The 19,319-nt window shown below is 43.0% G+C and overlaps 1 protein-coding gene across 1 annotated transcript in view; it reads left to right on the top strand.

The window, feature by feature from the left end:
* The window catches only part of HID1 (HID1 domain containing), a 187,022-nt gene that overhangs the window by 111,043 nt on the left and 56,660 nt on the right, over nt 1-19,319 (top strand). The window contains exons 6-7 of the mRNA XM_069200104.1: nt 2,088-2,207; nt 9,982-10,204. Of these exons, the coding sequence (XP_069056205.1) occupies nt 2,088-2,207; nt 9,982-10,204 (343 nt within the window). The remainder of the gene's footprint in view (nt 1-2,087; nt 2,208-9,981; nt 10,205-19,319) is intronic.

Genomic DNA, 19,319 nt, shown 5'->3' with positions numbered 1-19,319 from the left:
TTTAATGCCATAATTGCTCATGTCATTGACCTAGGTTTGTACTGTTTCTTGTTTGTTGTTCTTAGCAAATAAAATTAATTCTGTCTCGGTTGGATTGAGCTTCAGGTAGGCACTGAACATTCAGGTCTGGGTGACGTGCAAGCAGTTTTTGAGTTGCTGAATATCTGAAGCAGAGGAGACTCTTGGGTGAAGTTGTGTATCATCAGGTTATTGGTGCACTGTGATGCTCACTGTGAGAAGAGCACCAGGCAGCTCCATGCAGAGGTTGAAGATTACAGGGGACAGTATGTAACCCTGGGGCTTGTAGGGGTTATAGGGATCTTTTGAGACCTTGATGTGCCCATGTGAACAAACTTGTAAAGGTAGAACCAGTAAAGGTTATTGCTGGTGAATCGCATTCAAGACTTCAGAGTGTGTTTGAAGGTGGTGTAATCAACTGTGTCGAAGGCAGCTGAGAGCCCAACAATATCAGGAGGCAGGGGGACATTTTCATCTTCTGTCATACTTGAATACCCAACCTCCATACCAACTTCCCATGACCTCCTTGTTTACAGTGTATCACCTTCATGTAGTCTGGTGTTTTAATTCACACCTGTCTATACTTGAGTTGTTGTTCCCTGACTGTCCTGCAGGGTTTCCTTGGTCACCCAACACAGTTGTTTTGTCATCACTGTTGACCTCTGCCCAGCACTCACCACACTCTCAGGTCAGGGAGATGAGCAGGACTGAAGCGACAGGCCCCACACTGATGTACCAATATTAAAGTTTCCAGCAGGACACGAGATGGAGAAGAAAACCCATAGTCCTTGAAAACAAACTGCTCTCATTTTGTGAGAAGCAGAATGACGAACGTCAACTGCTAAGCACTGTGCCAAGATCTGCCATGTGCGGTGTATCAAAAGCCCACCAGAATACAGTCCAAGCAACTCACCACCTTAAAAGTGCAGTGATTGTGCACAGATTTCTCTTCTGGATACTATGTCCATTGCATCGACTAAGGCAGGAGCAGGACTAAGACAGGCCAAGAGCAGAAACAACACCCAATCTATGAGCTGCTAAGCCTTGGCTATAAATACCTGTTGCAGTGCACCAATGTGAAGTCCGTTGTTGACCAAAACTTCCCTGAGGTGTTTAAGTGCATTGAGCCTTCAAGTATTCCTAGCACTTGGGGATGTGTCCACTCTATGTTGCACTTTCTATATTGGCGAAACCACTAACCTCCAGTTTTAACCCAGTGTGCATTTGTTCAGACGTAGGTCTACTTGCCCACTACATAAACCTAAAATGTACAGCTCAGCTTATAAAACCAGCTATTAGAGTGACGTTATAGTTTTACTATATTGAATAAAGTTACTTCTAATGTATGTTGTAAGAATATTGCAATTCAACAAGGAAGTCTTTAACTGTTATCGTATATGACGTCACCGAGTAGTTAGGTTTATGAGAAAGTGTGTCTTTAGGCTTACATCAGATGTAAACATTTGTATTGGACGTTCAAGGAAACATGCAATCTCACTTTGTTCTATGAGAACAATTCTGTTTTTGCCTAATTTTATTTCGCCTAAATCTTCCCTGTAAATGTGTGGGTGTTATTTAGGAAGCAGATAAGTGCGTCTGAGGTGTGTTTTTGTAAATGGCTGTAGTTTGTGAGTGTATCTACGCATTTAGACTTTGGGTAGGAGGTTATGGAGAAAACGAAACAGCACCGTGTGTTGGAGCGTGAGACAGAAAAGGCAGTGTGGTAATTTCTTGCTCGAGAGGTCTCTGTCAGGCACTTTGCCTGCTTATTTGTATTCCGTGATTAGTTGGCATTCTGCAACATAACTGCTACCGGAATTATTCTAACCTCTTCTTTCTTTGAATAAACAAAAACTTCTGCCTTTGATATTTGTAAAGCCACTAGTCCCAGGTATTTTTTCTAGCCATGTTTTCCTTCAGGGGCCCTTTAATCCAACTACCATGTGTGTATTCGTTGACTCCCTTCCTTGGGTATTCCTTGGGCTGTGAGTAGTTTGTATTTCAACTGAGGTGCCACTCGACCTCATGTCCTTGCACTGTCTCACAGATGATTCTTCCTCTCTCCCCAGGACAGAGTTGCTGAAGCTTTTGCTGACCTGTTTTTCAGAGGCCATGTACCTGGCTCCGTCCCCAGAGAGTGGCAGTGGATCCAATCCCTGGGTGCAGTTTTTCTGCTCCACGGAAAACAGGTGAGCAGGAAGGAAAAGGGTGAATAATCAGACTGTCTTGGGTCGAAAGACAGTGGAAACAGGTCTGCCCTCCAGCGTTCTCAAAGGCAATTTATGTTTTCTAGGGTCTTTTGGTCAAAGTAGCTTTCCAAGACTCCTGACAGCGGTGAAAGGAGAGAAAGCTGCAAGTCACGTTGGATCCTGGGTGCAGCTGTTGTAGCTTCTGGTGGAGATTCTGCTGTATGGAGCTAATGGAGATCAGGTTTGTTAGTTTTTGTATGCTATGCATAGTCTACATCGTGAGATTTACACACACACACATATATATGAATATATACGTATATGTGTGTAAATCTCAACGATGTAGACTATGCCTAGCACACAAGCACTAACAAGCTTGATGTCTCTAATATATATATATATGTGTGTGTGTGTTCAGTGGCATGTGTAGCTGCGGATACACATGCTGTTCATATCTCGCATTCTAGTATCTAGTGTTGGGCTCGGAGTGTTACAAGTTGTTTTTCTTCTAAGAAGCCTTTTTTTCAGGTCTTGGGATCGAGTGACACCTCCTCTAGGTGATAGTGCGCATGGGCATCGACTCCTTTGGTAGAATTGTTTTTTTTCTGCTGTCGGGTTCGGATGGTTCCCTCTCGCTCTGGGACTTTCGATTTGGAAACTCTGTATTCTCTCAAACCTTTCTCATGCTGTTGGTGTTGTTTCGAACGTGGTTTCTTCTGCACTCGATCCTATAGTACCGTCGGGATCGCAGAAACGCCCTTTTGGGCGCTCTCACCCACCTTGGGCCTGTTCAGGCCTACTACTTCATAGCCTGATGGATCAGACTTCATTCCGATTCTGTCCTCGGTGCCACGCAAAATATCCTTATACCGACCAGCACTTGGTCTGTAATCTGTCTTTCTCCAGAACGTTGAGAAAAAAGCTGTGAGGCATGTCAGTCATTTTGATCAAAGAAAATGTTATGCGATTGAAGGGCATGAAGACTGGAGATGGTGTCTGAGCACACAAAGTCCATCACCGACACCCCCGAAGAGGAGCAGGCACAAAAGGCATTTTCGATCCCATACTCCGAATCCGAGCAGGGTTCAGATGAGGGCAGCCAGCCAATAGCAGCGGCGCAGTACGTGAGTACACCTGCCCCAACACCAGCTTTTGAAGAATCAGGCAAGGCCTTGGGTGCATCACTGCTGACAAGCCATGGTTCCACCCGGAAAAAAATAATCGTTGACCGACCCTTGGGTTTGGTTCCGAAAAATGCCAAAACACTCCATCAACGGGTTACCACACCTGTTTTGGTGTCAGGGTTGAGATGAAAATTACAAGCCTCAACCTCCGAACCGAGCAGACACCCAACATCACGGATCCGAAAATGGGTACGCTTTGCGTACATCTTCTGGGGATACCCCACCCCCTGACAAAGAAAGCAGAAAATTTTATGCTGTGGGGAAAAGGGTGGCAACACAAGCAGCCAACCAATGGCGTATTGCCAATTCCCAGGCCCTGTTAGCAAGATATGACAGTACACATTGGGATGAGATGCAAGAATTCTTGCAGTACTTACCCAAGGAACACCAAAAGCGGGCGCAGCAAATTGTGGAAGAGGGTCAGGCCATAACAAATAATCAGATTAGATCTGTTCTAGATGCAGCTGACACTGCAGCTAGAGGAATTAATACCATCATCACAATTAGACGACATGCATGGTTGAGGTCCTCAGGTTTTAAACAGGCGGTCCTTAATATGCCGTTTAACAAACAGCAATTCTTCGGACCAGAGGTGGACACAACCATAGAGAAACTTAAAAAAGACTCCGAGACAGCAAAAGCCATGGGAGCAATTTATACCACATCATTTTGGGGTTCCTTTCGGAAACCTCAATTTAGGGAGAGTTTTAAAACCAGACTGCAGAGGCCTCTACCTCCCATCCAAAGCAAGGACAGCAGTACTGCCCAAGGGGGTCATTTAGAGACTCTTACAGAGGACAAAATTTCAGGGCCAGAGGAAAATTTGCAGCCTCAAAGGGTACTTCTATACCCACTAAACAATGACTTCCCAAACATCCCACAATCCCATATGTCTCCTGTGGGAGGAAGACTGCAACAATTCCATTCTCACTGACAAAAACATCACCACAGATCAATGGGTACTCTCAATTATTCGCAGTGGTTATTGCCTAAAACTCAACTCCTCCCCACCAAATATTCCACCTCGTTCTCACAGACTCTCTCCAGAACAATCTATTCTACTAAAACAAGAGGTAGAATCTCTATTACTCAAGGAGGCAATAGGAATAGTTCCCATCTCACAGCAAGGAACAGGAGTATACTCCTTATACTTCCTTATACCAAAGAAGGATGGTACTCTCAGACCCATTCTCGATCTCAGGCCCCTAAATCTATATATCCTGTCAGAACATTTTCACACATGGTCACTCTACAGGATGTCATTCCCCTACTACAAAAACAAGATTACATGACAGCGCTAGAGCTAAAAGACGCTTACTTCCACATTCCCATACATCCAGCTCACCGCAAGTATTTAAGGTTCGTAATTACGGACAAGCACTACCAATTCAAGGTACTACCCTTTGGAGTAACAACAGCACCAAGAGTGTTCACAATGTCTAGCTGTAGTAGCGGCATACCTCAGAAGACAGCACATACATGTGTTCTGTTATCTAGACGATTGGTTAATAAAATCCACGATAGATACCATACACACATTAGGGTTCACACTCAATTACCAGAAATCTCATCTTCGGCCAGCACAATTTCAACCTTATCTGTTCGCAATTCTGAATACTCAGTCAGCATTAGCCTACCCAAATCCACAACAGATACAAGCCTTTCACTACCTCATATCACAAATGCAGGTCAATCAAACTTACACAGTAAGATTTGTCATGAAACTATTGGGAATGATGGCATCATGCATAGCTATAGTACCAAATGCACAGCTAAACATGACACCACTGCAACAATGTCTCTCGCAACAATGGTCTCAGACACAGGATCGGCTACAGGATCTAGTGTTGTTAGACTGCCAAACTTACAAGTTTCTGCTATGGTGGAATCACAACAACTTAACAAAGGGGCGGCCTTTTCAAGACCCTGTGCCACACATCATAATCGCAACAAATGCATGAATGACAGGTTGGGGAGCCCATCTCAACAATCTAACGATACAAGGGGAATGGGACTCAATACCAAAAACATATCACATAAACCACTTGGAATTATTAGCGGTGTTCTTAGCCGTCAAGGCATTTCAACCACAGATCATACACAATATAGTCTTAATAAGAACAGACAACATGACAACAATGTATTATCTGAAAAAACAGGAGAGGGGGACACACTCATCCCAATTGTTCCTTCTAACTCAAACAAAATGGAAATGGGCAATTCACAGTCGCATTCACCTGCTAACGGAATACATCCCAAGGATACACAACCAGCTAGCTGACCTTCTAAGCAGGACGCAGCAACAAATACACGAATGGGAGATTCACACACAAGTAAGTCAATATTACTTTCAAATGTGGGGAACACCAAACGTAGACCTTTTCGCAACAAACGAAAACTCAAAATGCCAAAACTTTGCATCCAGATACCCACACCCTCAGTCCAAGGGCAATGCTGTATGAATCAACTGGTCAGGGATGTTTGCTTAAGCTTTTCCTCCTCTCCCGTTAATTCTGTTTCTGGTCAACAAAATACGTCACACTTCCCTCACCATGATACTCATAGCTCCCATGTGGGCACGCTGACACTGGTACACAACACTGCTAGATCTGTCAGTAGTACCACATCACAAGCTTCCAAACAGACCAGACCTGTTAATTCAGAACAGCGGACAAATCAGGCGTCCCAATCCCAGTGTGCTCAACTTGGCGATTTGGCTCCTGAGGCTATAGAATGTGGATATCTACAGCTTCAATTAGAATGTATGGATGTTCTAAAACAAGCATGTAAACCAACAACCAGACAATGCTATGCAAATACATGGAAACGGTTTGTATACTACTGTCAACCTAAAAATATAGATCCACTTAAAGCATTGGTACAGGATATTCTGTGCTATTTGCTTTATTTACCGAAAGCAAATCTTGCCCATTCCTTTATTAAAATTCATCTTACAGCCATATCAGCCTATCTACAAAACAAACAACATACCTCTCGGTTTAGAGTTCCTGTCATAAAAGCATTTATGGAAGGGCTCAAACACATTATTCCACCTAGAGTTCCACCAGCTCCTGCATGGAATCTTAATATCTTACTCAGAAGACTTATGGGTCCCCCATTCAAACCCATACACTCTTGCACTATTCAGTTTCTAACATGGAAGGTTGCTTTCTTGGGAGTAATTACTTCCTTGAGAAGAGTAAGTGAAATTCAGTCATTTACTCTTGAAGAACATTTCTTCCAAGTACCCAAACACAAAGTAGTACATAGGGCAAATCCAACATTTTTGCCTAAAGTGGTTTCACCTTTTCACTTTAATCAGTCAGTGGAATTGCCTGTCTTCTTTCCACAGCCACACTCTACTGCTGAAAGAGCCCTCCACACTTTTGATCTCAAAAGAGCTCTACTGTATTATGTAGACAGAACAAAGGACCTTAGTAAAACTAAACAACTTTTTGTTGCTTTCCAACAACCTCATAAAGGTAATCCCATTTCAAAACAAGGATTAGCTAGATGGATTGTAAAATGTATTCAAACATGCTTCCTCCAAGCAAAAGGCAGCTATCAATAACTCCAAAAGCCCATTCCACTAGGAAAAAAGGTGCCTCCATGGCATTCTTAGGAAATATACCAATGGCAGATATATGCAAAGCAGCCGCATGGTCCACACCACATACATTCACCAAGCATTACTGTGTGGATGTGTTATCTAGACAACAAGCCAATGTTGGACAAGCGGTGCTAAAAACACTATTTCAAACTACTTCAACTCCTACGGGCTAACCGCCGCTTACATGGGAAGAGAACTGCTTTTTAGTCTATGCACAGATGTGAATCTGCAGCACTACATGCCACAAACAGATGTACACTGGTTAAGTGGCATTTTCCGTTCAATGGCATGTGTAGCTGCAGTTACACATGCGCCCTCCCTCCTCCCCGGGAGCCTGTAGTCATTTTAGTACTTATTTGTACATATGTATATACATTTGCATGGACATCTTATTTACTTTTTATATATCTATAGTTGTACATACACAATTCTTCACTTTTTACTTCACCCTCCAGCGGGAAAACAATCTAACAAAGGGGTTGCTGCCCATGTGCACTATCACCGAGAGGAGGAGTCACTCAATCCTGTGACTCGAAAAAAAGACTTCTTTGAAGGAAAAACAACTTGTAACACTCCGAGCCCAACACTAGATGGCGAGATATGCACAGCATGTGAATCTGCGGCACTACATGTCACGAACAGATGTACACTGGGTAGGTGACATTATTATTATATATCTATATATATACTGTATATATATATATATATGTCATCCCCATGATTCAGGCCAATGGGGTTATCTTGGAATGCCCTAAGGATATACTTTCTCACACTGCTCGTCCTAAACACTGTCAATCATTTCGAAATCCTGCACTAGGTGGGAGACTTATCCATCCATAGTCTCTGAGACTGGACAAAAAGTGTTAGATTGCTCCTTCCTACACTTGCTCCTGGATGGTACTATTTGTAAAATAAATAAAGGCTTCCTCCTGCATCCACCACTGGCACCTCTCACTTCCACCAGTGGCTCCTCTCACTTACAGCACCAGTACTAACACAACCCTCCAGGAAGTAAGTGGTTTCCATCCCCCGAGAAACGTTGGAAATAATGAGCTGAGAGATTTAATTTGTAGCACAGGGTTTACTTAATTTTGGTCAAACAAAAAAGTAACGGACTCTGCTAGAGCGCTTGTGAAGATGTCATTATAATCCTGGTACAATCTGGGTAAAGAGCAAGGGCAGGGGTGTTTGAAGAGGTCATCTATGTTATAATTTTAAATTTCCAGTCTCTAGAGGTGTGGCATTTTTTAAAACAAATAAACATTTGCATATCCCATGCGATCAACTAAAGAGCAGCATAATTCAACAAACTAGACACACTGGATGCACTCCTGAGTAGTGCACATTGCTCAAAATTCTATGAAACAATGTGGTGAAGCTCCTGAGGTTTCTTGCTCTGTCGTTTCCCAGTTTCCACCTTTGTTTTGTTATCCCTGGCTGTGAGCACGGAGCTGCTAACAGTTACCAGATGTTTTATAGTTTTCACTATTAGGTGGTTATCTTTGCTTATAGCTAGCTATTTGGTGTGGTGAATGCTTGTCTCAATATTTACAGAGTATACATCTCATTGAGCATACACCTGTTTGGTGACTACGCGTCTTCCTCTCATGTCGTCAGGCTCTGCCTATTGTAATGTAATCCCTGATCCTGTGATAGTTTGAGGGCATTGTAGCTGCTATTGTGTTCTGTGTCACTTGTGTTGCTGAGACATACTGTAGAATAGTCGGGGGTGTGCAGGGCAGAGAGCTGCAAGCAGTCTAGCTTAGCTAGGGCAGATTTTGATCCAGAAGGTTTTCTTCCTGGATGGAGCTTTCTGTGATGCGAGCGAAAGGGATCAGCTCTCATAATGAGTTTATTAGAGGGTTACGGGTTCCAAGTTATGAGAGTGAATGGTGTATCACTGAAAGATTTGAAATTAACATCCAGATTCGAAGGGAGAAAAAGAATGACAAGGGGTGGAGCTAGATCAAGTGGAGAGGGCTCGAGGAGCAGAGAAAGTGGTATTAAATCCTCAGTAAGGTAATGTGAGGGTGGAATCAGGAGCAGGAGATGGGTAGATTAAAGATGGGAAATAAAAAATGAACAGAGTACAAGACCAGAGCTAGAAAGAGAAGACATTTCTTGTGATGGGCAGTGGAACGGAAGATTAACTCCAGATATGGACTATGTTAATTAAGCTCTCTTTCTCCTTTGAATTTGTATGGTTTTTGTTCTTTTTGTCTTTGAAATAGGCTAGATTAGCCTTAAACTGGAAGCTCTGCCAACACTAAGATAGACTTTGATATAGTTGAAATTAGACATAACTTTCCAACTAAATCTGCGTCAGTATTACTTAAGGATTCCAGACTGAGAGCTGTACCCTGTGGAGGCATTTCTCATCTCCTCAGAATAGACTAGTTTTAGCAAGATGTCATCCATCATTCTGCTAGCACTCGTTAAACAACTTTATCAGAATTCAGGATCACTTGTGAAAGTGAAAAGTTGCAGAAGTGCAATTTAATTTTGCTTCCTCTGACATTAGCATCAAAAGTATGTAGCAAAAAAAGAAAGCTGTTAGTCAGTCTCTGATGCACTCTTTCGAGAACTGCACCTCCTTCTGTGGGCCAACTGAAGTACATTGCCAAGATAATCTATTAACATGGCACTAGGCATATGAGCCTATACGTGGACTCACATTGTCACTAAGAACATTGATAAAGGTGACTTTAAAATAAAGGCTTGCTAAATATACCTAGGGAGCCAGGACTCAAAATGTGGAAGTTGCCTGCATCCTCCATTCAGGGTTGTGTTGTCCTTGTTTAAAGCAGAAAGCAGCACAGGAAGTAAATATATCTAGTAATATTTACAAGGATAAATTAATATCTCAAACTTGCAGCATGCTTACTTAATTCCATACATTCATATACATATACACACACCGTTGCCTCCTGGCTGGACTTTACATGACAAGCACTCCTGCAAATCTTATTTTTTGTTTCAGGCATGCCTTACCACTATTCACGTCTCTTCTCAACATTGTGTGCGCCTACGACCCGGTGGGCTACGGGATACCCTACAACCACCTACTCTTCTCTGATTACCGGGAACCTCTGGTGGAAGTGGCGGCCCAGGTGCTGATTACCACACTGGACCACGATTCAGCAGTCAGCAGCAGCCCCACCGTGGACGGCACCACCACCAGCACTGTCATGGACGATGCAGATGTAAGTGCCACCCACTCATATCAGTTGTGATGCTAATAATAACATATTTTTTATAAAGCACTACAGGCCGCACATCTGTTTTACCTACACACTATCAATAACAGATGTTACTCTTACCCAGGTTAATGATACTCAGTTTACTTAACTCGCAAGGGGTGGAAGGCGGACTTATCCTTTTCAGGACTCAAACGTGTGACCTTCAGATCAACCCGTGTCAGCGGCAACTGTTTGACTGAGCCACCCTCCTGGCGGACTGATCACTGAGCTCATAAACACTGAGTGGCAGAGACTTTGAGTGACATGCATCTGCTGTTACACAGAGTAAAATACACTTGAGCACAAGAGGCCATAAACGTTGATTTGAAAAACAGTGATAGGAATCATAAACAATATGTTAATTAAAATATTAATTGTTGGTTGCTATAAACAAGTTCTTCATAACGTGTTGCTACCACTCAGTTTGTACAATGAAAAATATAAATATAATGTAGCTTTCAGTCACCAACATCCACAATTTCAAAAAATACTATTTTATTGCTCAGTACTTTAAGCCGGCACATTCTTGAGCTTCATCTGCACCTCCCTACAACATGAAGGACTAGCTAAACCTCCCAGTACTTTTCAGAATCTTTCTCCTCCTGCCCACGTCTTTGTAGAGGTGCCAGGTGTGCACCAGATAGTTTTTTTCTGTAAGTGGTCTGATGCCAGAGATCCCTTGAGATCCATGGACCATGACCTCACTGCACAACGCATGGCCAGTCAGCACCCAGTGAACATTCATGTCATCCAACACCCACTGCTAGAGGAACAGCCCTTCTCCTCACTCAAGCCACTTAGGTAGGACTTTATGGCTTGTGGCCAGAGGGGAGAGCACGGACGAGAGGGACTCTATCCTAATCCACTTTTCTGCCCTGTCACACAGATAGTTATTTTGCTTGTTTGAGCTTCTGTTGCAGATACCTGTGTAAGACCCTGTGCTCACATATCCAACCTGGGGCTAGTCAGACTTAGCCCATCACCCTTTTCCTGTATGTACTTGGAAATATTCTGCCCCTGCTCTTCTCTTTTTGCGTACTGCCTTTTCGCCTTCTCCAAGTAGTGCTTGGAAGTGGCCTAACAGCAGTGCTAAGTTCTTCAGCGGTAACCTACATGACCAAATGTCATATCCACTCTGTCACATGCCTTCCTTCTCGCATCCATGGCCCTCACCTCTCTTGAACTTCCCCTCCTCTCCTTGTATCTGTTTGTAACCTTGACTTCTGCCTCCTTTCGTTTTCAGCCGGTCCCTCTTAACTTTCTCCCTAGCTGTCAGCTAGGCAGATGAGGTAAACTACCCACAGTGTACTGTTTCTCAAGCTATATAACAACAAGGCTGGTGGGAATAACCATGCATTTCACAAGGTTTTCCCTCTTTCCCCTTATACTCCCCTCCTTTCTTTTCCCTCACTTCTATCTCTTCTGTCCCTGTCAGTGCTGTGAGGCATCCGCATAGTGGCTTAAGGTTCTTTACAAACAATCACCACTCATTACTCTTTTCTTGACCTTCAAGTTATGACTGAATACCACCCTCTAGGTGCTTGTCACACAGATTTTGTATATCAGTTGGTGCTCTGTAGGCTTTTTAATTCCTCTAGATTAGTTGGACCAAGAAAGATTCTGGCAACAGCAGATCACAGTACTTGAGCAATGCCAATTTTAGAATTTCCATAACTTACTAGAACAGTTTATTATAGATACAGAAACGACAAAAAAATCATCAATAATCTGCGTAGTAAACTTGGGTGCATACTATTTTTGGGGTACTTCTGTTCAGGTAACACATCATTTAAAAACAGAAAAACATTTTTGTATGATTTTATTCGGGGAGTGCGGGGTGGGAGTGTAGTCTTTGATAGCCGCAAATGATGAGCAATGTAGAAGGGCATATTATTTGTGCATAATGTTTATTGCAGGATGCTTTTCTTTTTTCAATACTTTTTAAATACATTTTATTGGCATTATGCAATCATACAATCGTTACACACAGTGGAAAGTGTCATAATAGGCAAACCTCAAACAACTGCACTTGACATATAGGCCCATATTTATACTTTTGTAGCGCCACATTTGCGCCATTTCTGGATGCAAAAGCGGCGCAATCTTACAAAACATAATTGTATTTAAAAAATGACACAAATGAGGCACTAAAAAAGTATAAAAATGGGCCATAGTTCAAAAGCATACCAGCCAATTTAGCTGTTTCTGTTTTTTTACCCCCCCTTTCCATTCCACCCTCCCAACTTTCATTCGAAACTCACGGTACCCATCCCTTTATAAAATGAATGACATTTTAGGATATAACAGAATACCACCTCTCTTACTTTAGAACCAAGGCAGGGAAATCAGCAGAAAACCTTCCTACATTGAGATTTACTTAATGGTGGAAAAATATAGAAAGACAAATTAACTGTATTCTATGAACCAGTGCAAGAATTTCAACTTGGTAGGAGGGGGGAGGGAGGATACTCTACAGAGGACTAGCATTACCTTTGACAAGGGCCTTAAGTTCTTCCACAAATAAATCCCAAACTCATGCCACTTAGTGCTTCCTTAAACCAGCTCGCCCCTCCCTGTGTGTTCTTTCGGATAACAAACAGGGAAGTAAAACATTACTCCATGTCTCCATCATTGGGGAGGCTGAGCTCTTCCAATTTATTGTAATATTCATTGGGGCCACTAACACTGACTTGTAGGTCTTTTCAATATAAAAAAATCTCTCTGGGACCGAAGAGCGCATCAGAGATGGCATCGAAGACATCGGAAGACACTCCCGACATCTTCGGAGAGGAGCATGCACAAGAGGAAATCGGACATCAGGCAGCCCTCTCTTTTTAGAGACTGCGAGTCAAATGTTGAATCGGACATCTAGAGCCTGTCGATTCCGGCAGCACAATACCCGAGTACACCAGCCCCATCTTCACACCTAAAGACTTTAAAAAAGACTTCTAAGCTGGTTATCGGCCCACCACTGCCTTCGGGCCATGATCGAAACCTGACAATTAAAATTCGATGCCCCGCACTGCGACTCAGCGCCAAAAATTACCAAGATGTCTTCGGCACCGACCAAGGACTCAACAGCATCCAACCCAATCTTAGGATCAAGCTGAGATTTTGAATCGAGCACTTCGGCTCTGAGAAAGAAGCCTTCAACATCAGCTCCGGAGCTGACACCTTTGGTTCGACAAAAGGCTGCAATTCTGAAAACTTCGGACCTGAAGATAGTGGCTTCTAAAGACTGCACTATTTCATCTGAAGGGAGCTAAACAGTGGAGCCAATTTTAGAAGCAATGGACGCTCGTCAGCACCAGATTCATATACAAAAGTGAACGGGGAAAATAATTGCTTCTCCCCCGTTCCAATTAAAAGGAGACTTACATTTCAAGAAACATTGGACACTGCTCCTTCTACCAAAAAAGTCTCCAAGGATAAAGACAAGGCTCCAGATCAAGCTCAACCTTCTCCACCTCATTCTGGTCACTCTTCTGTACTTCCTCATACTCCTCCACCACCACAATCTCCTACATCTTTAATGCAGCCACCATTTTCAGGGTCAACATCACCTCATGTAGATGATTTAGGTGATATTCCACAGAATGTAAATCCATGGGATTGATATGATGCAGATCCTATGCTCTCTAATGACCCAGATTTATATCTAGCAAGGCCTTCACCCTCTGAGGATGCAACAGCATACAATCAGGTTATTGCAAGGGCAGCAGCATACCATAATGTACATATGCACACCGACCCTATAGAAGGGGATTTCCTCTTTGATACATTAACCAACACTCATGAAGAGAGTCAGTTCCTACCCATGCTGCCAGGTATGTTTAGACATGCCCCAGAGATATTCAAATAACCTGTTAGGGCAAGGGCTGTTACCCCAAGGGTCAACACAAAGTGCAAAGCAGCCTACTCAGATCCAATATTTATTAAATCACAACTACCTCCTGATTCTTTAGTAGTGAGTGCAGCACAAAATCGTTCTAATGGTCAGTTCACAGGAGATGATTCTCCTCCTGATAAGTAGAGCAAAAAACTGGATGCAGCAGGCAAAAATGTAGCTGCGCAAGCTGCTAATTATTGGAGAATTGCAAATTCTCCGGCACTCCTAGCAAGGTCTGATAGAGCCCACTGGGACGAGATGGAGGAACTGTTCCAGTACCTTCCACAGGAACATCAAAAAAGGGGTCAGGAGATAGTCTCAGAAGGGCAGGCCATCACAAACAGTTCAATCAGATGTGCCATTGATGTAGCAGATACAGCAGCACGTGGTGTAAACACCAGTGTTATTATAAGAAGGCATACCTGGCTGAGGTGCTCAGGCTTCAAGCCAGAAATGCAACAGGCAGTTCTCAACATGCCTTTCGATAAAGAACACTAGTTTGCCGCAGAGGTTGATACCACTATTGACAAGCTGAAAAAAGATTCAGAAAGAGCTAAAGCTATGGGAGCCTTACTAACTACACCAAGTAGGGGTAATTTTCGTAGCCCAGAATTTAGGGGAGGTTTCAATACATTAACTACTGAGCCTTCCACCTCCCAAACCAAACAAGGAACATATTTTCACAATAGATGTCCCTTCAGAAGCTCTTACAAGGGTGCAAATGATAAAGGCAGAGGTAAGGCGTCCACCTCTAGCGGTTCTGCCTCAAATACAAGACTGTGACTGCTTACAAATTCTTCCAGCACACACCACTCCAGTTGCAAATTTCTATCCCCAGTGGCCCAATATCACCACAGATCAATGCGTTCTTGCAATTATCCAACATGGCTATTGTCTAGAACTCATTTCCACTCCACCAAATATTCCCCTTTGTGTTCACAAACCTTCACGCGATTATCTCATTCCCTTGAAAGAAGAGGTACAATCCCTTCTTCTCAAAAGGGTTATAGAACCAATTCCCCCGCATCAACAATGGTTAGGAGTATATTCCCTTAACTTCATTACACCAGAGAAAGACGGGTCATTAAGACCAATTCTGGATCTCAGACTTCTCAACCAATACATCCTTTCAGAGCATTTTCAAAAGGTCATGCTGCAAGATGTTATTTCCCTATTACAGCAAGGAATTTACATGGCAACATTAGATCTCAAAGATGCTTATTTCCACATTCCCGCACATTGCAAATACCTCAGATTTGTTATTGCGGGAAAACATTATCAATTCAGGGTTCTACCATTCGGGGAAACAACCGCTCCCAGGGTATTCACAAAATGTTTAGTGGTTGTGGCATTGGCTCGTCAAAGCCTATACCATCCAACAATGTTAGAAGTATACTCAGTACACAGTAAACCATCTACCCACTCTGGGATGTACAATCAATTTTCTCAAATCTCATCTCCATCCCTCACAAATACAACCTTATCTAGGAGCAATTCTCGATACTCATTTAGGGTTAGCATATCCAAATCCAGCTCCTATTCAAGCCTTTCAAACTCTTCTGTCTCAGTTACAGGAGATCCACTCTTTCACAATGAGACTAGAAATGCAGTTATTAGGGAGGATGGCTTCATGCACTGCCATCGTTTCTCATGCTGGACTACACATGCGTCCCTTACAGCAGTGTCTGTCTCGTCAGTGGTCTCAGTCACAGGGTCATCTACAGGATCTAGTGTTGGTGGACCGCCAGACTCACCACTCTCAGCAATTGTGGAATCCTATCAACCTATCCAAGAAGAAGCCCTTTCAAGACCATGTGCCTCAGATCACTGTCACTACAGATGCTTCACAGATAGGTTGGGGAGCGCACCTCAATAACCGTAGAATACAACAAACTCATCACATCAACTACTTGGAATTACTAACAGTCTTTCTAGTGCTCAGAGGATTTTTGTCGCAACTGTCTCGCAAAGTGGTTCTAGTCTGTACAGACAGCATGACAACCATGTATTATATGCAGAAACAGGGAGAACACACTTGCCTCAATTGTGCTTTCTTGCTCAGACAATTTGGAAATGGGTAATTCACAATCACATTCAACTACTGGTAGAATATCTCCCGGGAATGCACAATCAGTTTGTAGACCTCTTCTGCAGGATGAAGCAACAAGTCCACGAATGGGAACTTCACCCAGAAGTACTTCACCAATACCTTCACCTGTGAGGAACACCAGAAATAGACCTCTTTGCCACAGCAGAAAATACAAAAATGCCAAAACTTCGCGTCCAGATACCCACACCCTCAGTCCAAGGGCAATGCTCTATGGATGAATTGGTTAGGTATATTTGCTTCTGCTTTTCCGCCTCTGCCACTCATTCTGTCTCTAGTTCGCAAATTGAAACAAACCTCACTCACCATAATCCTTGTAGCTCCCATAGGGCTCGCCAAGCCTGGTTCACCACACTTCTGGATCTATAAGTAGTTCCGCACTAGAAGCTCCCCAGCAGGTCAGACCTTGTCACTCAAAATCAAGGACAGATCAGGCATCTAGACTCCAATATGCTCAGCATTGCGATATGGCTCCTGAAGTCATAGAGTTTGGTTATTTAAATCTACCGCCAGAATGCATGGATATTTTAAAAGAAGCACGTAAACCTACAACCAGACAATGTTATGCTGCAAAATGGAAATGTTTGTATGCTACGAACGAGCAAAACACATTGACCCACTGAAAGCCTCAGTCCAAGACATTGTCTGTTATTTGCTGCATTTATAACAAGCAAACTTAGAATACTAATCTATTCGTCGTCAGTTAGCAGAAATAGTTGCTTACCTCCAAAACAGACAAGACATCACTTTTTTCAGAATTCCAGTTATCAAAGCTTTCATGGAAGGTCTCAAAAGAGTCATTCCACCCAGGGTGCCTCCAGCAACATCCTGGAACTTTAATGTTGCCCTTACTAGGCTCATGGGTCAACCTTTTGAGCCAATGCATGCCAGCTATTTACAATTCCTTTAATGGAAAGTGGCTTTTTTATTAGCTATCACTTCCCTAAGGCATGGAAATGATCTCCATGCGGCTTTAACCTCAGAAGAACCATTCTTCCAAATACACAGAGATAACGTAGTGCCCTGAACAAACCCTAACTTCCTTCCTAAAGTAGTTTCACATTCCACATCAACCAATCAATTGAATTACCAGTCTTTTTCCCACAACCAGACTCGGTTGCAGAGAGAGCTCTTCACACACAGGATGTTGAAAGTGTTCTCATGTATTATATATACACAGAACCAAACAGTTTAGGAAATCTAAACAACTTTTTGTAGCATTTTCAATGCCTCATAAAGGCAATTCAGTATTGAAAAACGATATAGCCAGATGTATAGTCAAATGTATTCAAACTTGTTATTCTAAAGCTAAACGGCAGTTACCTGTTATCCCTAAAGCACACTCCACTAGGAAGAAGGGTGCTTCTATGGCTTTTCTAGTTAACACCCTAATAGCAGACATAGCCACCGCTTATTTGGAGAGACTGCTTTACAGTCTATGCAAAGCATGTGTATTCACAGCTACACATGCCATTGAACGAAAATGTTACTTACCCAGTAGACATCTGTTCTTGGCATGTAGTGCTGTAGATTCACATGTGCCCTCCCGCCTTCCCGGTCCCCGGACGTCAGTTGCTATTGTAGATGCATTGTCTTATAAATATTGTACATATGTAGATACACTGTATGGTCATCTCTTCCTCTTTACTGGCTATACACTCCTTACCTCATTCTTCTGCAGGAAAACAATCTAACAAAGGACTTGATGCCCATGCACAGTATCACCAAGAGGAGTAGTCACTCGGTCTCGTGACTCAAAAGGATTCTTTGAGCAAAAAAAATTGTAACACACCGGACCCAACACTAGATGGCGGACTAATGCAAAGCATGTGAATTTACAGCACTACATGCCACGAACAGATGTCTACTGGGTAAGTAACATTTTCCTTCCCTGCCTATTAGCACTTAAATAAAGTGGTAATAGATAGGGACCTATTATTTACCTGTAGCCAAGGCCCTAACACTGAACACAGCCAAATTGTAGTAAAAACAATATGGCTGTTTTTTCATTCTCTAAATCCAACCACTGCGCAATTATATACTGACTTGTTATCTCCAAGTGCTATGGCATGCTGCAAAGTTATTATGGTATATATACCATGGCCCAAAATGTAATTAAGGCCTAGCTGTATTATTGAATTGGGTTACCCTAACGTCACTCACATGTGCAAAGCAATACTTAAATCTGATTTAAAAAGGAACGCAAGGCCACCATGGGTGGCCATGCTTTGGTTGGTAAATCTGGAGAAACGCAAGGCAGTTAAACTTGCTGTTTTGCGTCACTCTGCACACCATAATCTGCATTGCTTCTAAATTTCAAGTACATCCGTATGCCACGCCACTGTACCTACACAACCATGCTCTATTCCACTCTGTGCCATTCCACTTTATGAATCTCCACTGTACGGGACTCCATCTCCACTGTATGCCACTCCACTCTTTTCGCTATTACACTGCCCGCAACGCCACTGTACACCACTTCAGTCTATCATTCCACTGTACGCCACTCTACTGGACGCTACTCCATTATACGCTATTCCACTCTGCACCATTCTACTGTTCGCCATTCTAGTCCACGCTACTCCACTCTACGCTGTTCCACTTTATGCCACTCCACTGTACCCTGCTCCACTGTACGCTACTCCAGTGTGCTCTCTTCCACTCTATATAACTGCACTCTACAAACCTGTGCTACACTCTATGCCGGTTCACTAGCCTTTACTCCACTCTATCTCCATACACTCCACTGTCCAAATCTGCACTTGACTCTTTGCCCATATACTGTATTGTAGCACAATCTGCTCCACTCTGACAGTTTCCAAAACTGTACAACACAGCACTCCAGTCTACTGTATGCCAGTTCCTTGACCGTGAATTCACTGTCCAGGGCCACAGCATTACCTACCACTTTGCTGCAGTTAATGCACCCAACCCTAGAGAGGTGCTGGGGCCATACAGAAGCTTTTCACCCACTACCAATAATGGGCTCAGAAAGACCATGACTGTAGTTAGTCTGGCATGATTAGGTTTTACATTTACCATAGCCAACATAAGCGAGGTCCTTTCTGCCTCAGTCTTTGTCT

Source organism: Pleurodeles waltl, chromosome 7, assembly GCF_031143425.1.
Source record: "Pleurodeles waltl isolate 20211129_DDA chromosome 7, aPleWal1.hap1.20221129, whole genome shotgun sequence".
Taxonomy (NCBI): domain Eukaryota; kingdom Metazoa; phylum Chordata; class Amphibia; order Caudata; family Salamandridae; genus Pleurodeles; species Pleurodeles waltl.
The sequence above is the reverse complement of the archived record's forward strand: the minus strand, read 5'-3'. Positions and strand labels throughout refer to the sequence as shown.